The sequence below is a fragment of the Protopterus annectens genome, chromosome 8.part1 (assembly GCF_019279795.1).
Source record: "Protopterus annectens isolate FY-2018-M chromosome 8.part1, PAN1.0, whole genome shotgun sequence".
NCBI lineage: Eukaryota > Metazoa > Chordata > Ceratodontiformes > Protopteridae > Protopterus > Protopterus annectens.
The window spans coordinates 266576083-266582082 of record NC_056742.1 but is presented as its reverse complement, the minus strand read 5'-3'; the positions used below and the strand labels follow the sequence as shown (position 1 = coordinate 266582082).

General features: G+C 41.9%; 1 protein-coding gene across 1 annotated transcript in view; it reads right to left on the bottom strand.

Annotated features, from left to right (window-relative positions):
- The window catches only part of VPS9D1 (VPS9 domain containing 1), a 1026884-nt gene that overhangs the window by 820675 nt on the left and 200209 nt on the right, over window positions 1-6000 (bottom strand). The window contains exon 3 of the mRNA XM_044081855.1: window positions 3024-3131. Within this exon, the coding sequence (XP_043937790.1) occupies window positions 3024-3131 (108 nt within the window). The remainder of the gene's footprint in view (window positions 1-3023; window positions 3132-6000) is intronic.

Here is a 6000-nt window from a genome sequence, read left to right as displayed (position 1 = left end):
CCACTGACAGCTGAAAGCTTCCCTCTCAGGATAGGTTCAGCCAATCAGCTGCCACAGGAAAAGAGAGGGAGGAAAGTCTTTCTTTTGAAAGCTGGTCAGTACTGGGTTACCTTGGCAGAGAGCCCAAAATTTCACTAAGTGAGAATGCTGTTCTTCTTTCGGCTTTTCCCGGTTAGGGGTCACCACAGCGGAACTCCGGTCCGCTAATGATTGGCAGTAAATTTTTATGGTGCCGAGGTGCCAGCCTGACGCCCAACCTTCAACGAAGGCACGCCCATTCACACATGTCTTTCGAATGCCACTCGACTGCAGACTCCACACAGAAGGCGCTCCAGCCAAAAATCGAACGGGAGAACCTCTTGCTGTGAGGCAACAACGCTATCGCTGCACAACCACGGCTTATACTAAGTGGGAATGAAGAACATAACTTGGTGACAGGAACATAATGGGATGCCAACAAAGGCCATAAGAGGTCTATCCACCAATGCAAGGCCTAGAGACACAAAGCTGACACAAGAAGGACTGAAATGTGTGGTGGCTCTGCCAACACAGACTCCTCACAGGCCACTGAAAACACCAATGTCCTTGGATATGCTATGGCACCATGAAGAATATGGCTATCTTCTTCCCAGAAGAAACAGTCATGTCTGTGCTTGGACCCCATCCTCACACACACACACACACACACACACACACACACACACACACACACACACACACACACACACACTTAGGCTGCCAAGACAATACCTGTTGGACCTCCTCTAAAGGTAGCAGAAACTAAAAGTACCTAACTCTGCACCGGAAAAGGCATTCTTCCTAACAATAACCAAGAAAGGCATCTGTGAATTTGAGATGGCCCTCAAAGACTATGTCCACAGGGATACTTTAACAGGAAAGTCCATAAGAGACCACTGAGAAGGCTACCAAAGAGCAGATCAATCTATAAGGAGGATTATAATGGTTTCATTCACACCAGGCTTCATCTTGCAATGGAAGGCACCTCTGAAGTCTCAGGACTCTGAGTGACTCTCAACAATCACCACTTTAACTAGGGATGATAGTCATCTACAGCAAGTTCAAGAAAATAATTGTAAGGATCCCTAATACTACTACTAATGAAATAAAAAAGTCCCAAGCACCAACTACATTATCCAGGCATCCTGCAAAACCTAGGGTTCATGGCCCCAAGAGCCACTCAGGACAACAGGAATGCTAAGGTCTAGAAATGGATGAAAACACTCATCCCATCTTGGTGAGGAGGGGTGGAAAAACTGACCCCTTCTCTTGAAAATGGGAAAGCCTCAACTGCTTCTTGATCTGCACAGTCTAAGCGTCTCTTGGGTCTTCGATGCACAGAAACCACCAATAAAGGTTTTAAACGTGGAGAATCAGAGATTGTAGATGAGAAGATGACTTGAAAGTGGACCTCCATTCCTGATAACCCAACATTATTACCCTCACCCCAGATAGTGTAAATGGGAAGAACCATCTAACTAACATTAGGCAGACCCACGCAGCAAGGTGATTGACATAGCCATCTCCTAACTGGTAATAAGAGGATAATGTACTTTTAAGGCAAAAACAAGGCCTTTTGTTCCTCACACAGGAAACATGGGGAAAAAAGATACATTTCTTTCATACAGCTGATGTCCTGTTTTCTCTTCAGATGGATATCTGCTAGGGTCTGGGATGCCAAACCAAGAAGAGCTTTCTCCTTAAAGTGAGAGTCCAAAATATTATCACCAATCCAGTCCATTAAAGAAGAGTGCAGTCATATAGGTCTGTTGTACCAGCCATACCATAGGCACATTCCAAATGAAACAGGGCTAAATGGATACCTGGGGTCCCATCTGAATGGCTTTAGATAAGACCTGGAAGAGGTTCTCCCTGTTCCCAGGCTCCAAAAAACCCTTGAGCTTGCCTACTGCCAGATTCACATGAAACAGCTATAATCTGGTTAGTGCTAGCTGGGGTTTCCAAATCCCATAGTGATACAGATGTGCACAAACTTGTCATACCTTTCCAATGTTCTTGAGTCTTTGTCACAAGACAGGCAGGAAAAAGACTATGATCCCTAGGACCACCTGTAGCGAACAGAGAAAACACAGGAGTCAGCTCTTGAATACTTAGAAAAAAATCATTTTATTTAGTTGTTGGCCATTATGGGGCATCAACCCTCTTAGAGCTGCAGCATGATTCTAAGACAGCATACCTGAAGGCCAACTTCAAAGGAGGGATGCCCAGGTCTCCAAGGCTTTCTTACTTGAGAAATCACCCTAAGCAGATACGAAGAAAGATGGAGGCTAAACTAATTTCCAAATAACAGAGCATACAATGAAACTTGAGGTACTGAGGGGTTCACTGTACCAAATGTACAATTTATAAGTTATCAGGTTTTAATAAAGAATACACAGAAAAGGACTGCATAGTTAAGACAGCTTATACAGGTGCATGACAGCACATAAAGCTTCCCCATAGCAGTGTTGTGAAGTGAGTGCATAACAGACATCATTGCAGATAAATTATATAACAGGATCTTAGGCAATTACTGGGCTAATGGCCCTAGGGCCCATACAAGCCTAGCCAAGTTCCACCCGTATTTCCACACTCAGCATCTATGTATGCAGAAAAGGATGAAGTAGGTGCCAGGGGAGGGTGAGACTCAAGCAATGAATTACGTAAGCAATCTGGACCTGGGAATAAAAGCATCTAAATTCAAAACCTGGGATTACTTAATGAATACAAAAGAAAAATGGTACATCACAAAAATCAGGATACTTGAGAGATATGAATGCGATCAGATTCTCTATACCATATATGGGAAACAGTTAAAAAGACTGACCATTTTACAACTACAGATGCTGAAAATGATAAAAGCTATCATCACAGGCTGAAAATGAAATTGGACAATTGTGATCAGCGCTACACCTTGGTTAACAAATGTAAATAAATAAAATGTGATGATAAGAAGTGAAAGGCTTAACAACAACAGCAAAGATTAAAACTATCATATTGCTTACCTTGGAAACCAGCCTCAAGGCGAGATGCAGTTGATTTGGCCCGTTCCAAACACTGTTCTGCCAGCTTTAACATCTTTTGGGTGTCCAGTGTCACAACTTCATTCTCACCTGGAGATGAAAAAAAAATCCACTGAAAAGTAATGTCATCCATACACATCCAATTAAATAGCACATGCATTAACAAAATATAAACATTAAAAGTATTACATTTACAAAAAATATTATGTTCACCACCAAATTATCTTCCTTTTCTTCCCTTCTGTTTATTCACCTTAGCCTTTCAAAATCCTGTTAACTACACCATGCTCGTTATAAAAACGCTGCCTGTAACATCATAAACTGCCACCCTGTGTACCACTGTGATAACATGAAATCTAAATACTGTCACTGAATGTTTTAGGATGTTTCCACAGACGTTTAGATGTGCTATACAGCTCTTTGTACAGTAGAAAGATAGAATGTGCATATAAAAAGACTTCCTAGTAAGAAGTAATGATAAAATATCTTACTTATGAAAGGAAATGTTACAGACATTTTTAAGTTATTTACAAGAAGGGAAACATTTGGGGCCAGATTCATTAATGCCTATACTGTGTACAATAAGTGTATACATTCTGTATTCAAGAACATCCCTACCAAATTGTTTGCACTTTCTAATCACTCAAAACATTACACTAAGTGTACACACAGTCTACACTTTGTGCTAACCTTTAAGAACCCCTCTACTTAAAGCTGCAAGAAAATCATTAGGAAAACTAAAATTAGAAGGAAGAAGGTGTGAGTTATGCTCGAGTTATCTGTTCACTCAGTCAGAATGGTGTACATTTAGTGTAGGCGTTCATGAATCTTAGGGTAGGTTTACTCAGTCTGTGTTCCATCTAAAGGGAAATAAAATGTGCTTATTTAACCTTCACCTGCTCAGACATGTCGTTTCACATGCAAACACAAAAACATACACAAATGCATCTTCTTAGTCAATCAGTTTTACCAACTCAGAAAGAAGAGTTGGGGGGAAATATAATTATCATAGCAGTAGATCTTTGAAAATAGTCACTTTAATACTAGGTTAACAGGTTCATAGGTAGTTCCACTGCGTATAGTCAAGGAAACCATTAATAAGCATTTCCCAAATTTCTAACTGCCCCAAAGCACTTTCTGGTTAAGTGACTTGCTCAAGGTCATACAACATGAAAAATGAAATATAAATGAATGGTAAATGAAGATGGAACGACTCAAGCCTGTGCCCTTGATACAGGAAGGAGCTTATTAATAAGTCAAGAGATTTAGTCCTCTGTGCTAACTGCCAGTGTAAATCACAGCAGTTGTGTTATCGTTCCTTGCCTTGTATTTTTTGTGGCCCAAAAATGCAAAATATTTGACTTTTTTCCTTCCTTTTACAGAACAGTGCAAGCTTCTGTTTTGATGGGAAAACCATAATAATCAGAAATATATGGTTTTACTGCTTTTGTAACCAGTTAAGTGGATGCAACGCTAAGAAAGACTTCTGAAAGTAAATGCACGTTTAAATCTTAAGTGAAAAGAATAGCATCCTGATAGTCAGCTATCCTAAAATGATTTATGTATGAAACAGTGACCTCTAAATGAAAAATGGGCAGCAGATGCATATGTCCAGGCTAATCAGTAATACATACAAATAACACTTTAGTCAGTACTTTACATAATACTGTCGACAAAGTAGTATTTCATTAGTAATTGCATATATAAGTTCTCTGATTCAGAAGCACAGGAAGAAGTTAAGAGATTTCCAAGAAAGCAAAACAGAGAGTACACCTTTGCTCCATGGTGCACAGGGAAGGAGCCCTGACTGCAACCCAGTTTACTGGGAGTCAATTTGCCACCCCAAGACACTCTGGTGACATAGAGAGAGAAAGTCCTGACAATAACACAGGTTTGATTAGTGGCTTGGGTGACTATCTGACAGTGGCAGAGAGGGATGGGAGTGCCCATCCAAAGGGGAGGGTGGTATGTGGGTGTCTCTTGGTGATGATCTCCTGGCCTCCACTGGGGATTGTTGCCAAGAGATGCCCAAGTATCACCCCCCCTCCCTCTGCTACCACACCAGTCATCCCAGTCATCCGAGTCACTAATCAAACCTGAGTGGCCTGGGTTGTTGTCAGGGCTTTATATGTCTATACCACCAGAGCAGCTTGGGGCTGCTACCTGAAATCTAGTCACCTGGGCTGAAGTCAGGATTGCATCCCCCTGCATCATGGGGGCAAGACTGTACACTTTGTTTTCCTTATCTGAAATCTCTTAACTTCTTCCTGTGATTTTAATCAGAGAATTTATATATGTACTTGCCCACATTTCATGCCCACCCTGGATCAAACCACATTGCCGCAAAGGGGAGGGGGAAATGGGAAGGTCATACTACTCCCCCCGGACAGTTGTTTAGATGTCCAAGCCCCCAGTGTTTACAATTCATGAACACTCCCCAGCAAAAATACAGGAATACGTCATGATGAGGAGGGCAAAGAGTTAGTTGGTAGACCTGGCAGGTAACCATAACAGAAAGGAAGGACCAAAAAACAATACCACAGCCCCAAAACTGGAGGAGCTAGACAGAGACAGGAAAAAGTGAAGAGGGGTGTGGCTTGATCACCTCTGCCGGGGAGGGGGGGTTGTGGGTGCACAGAAGCACACTAGATTAGTGCCATTTCCCTGGTGGAGACTGTGGAAAACACTTCCCCATTCATTAGTGAGGGGCAGGGCTGCTTGAAGGGAATGCCTCTTGTGAAAGTAAAGGAATGTCCTTCACAGACAGCCCATTGCACATCCATTCACAACATTTTGCCAAGTGCATGTAGAAACAAGGTCACATAAAGAAAAAAAATCACAACTTAACCCGATGGCTGTCTGAATGATGTCCCTTCCTGGTCAAACTACACCCTAGTAATGGGGAATTAATGGACTGACTGGCTGGGAGGAGTAAATGAATACTGCTACCAATTAAACA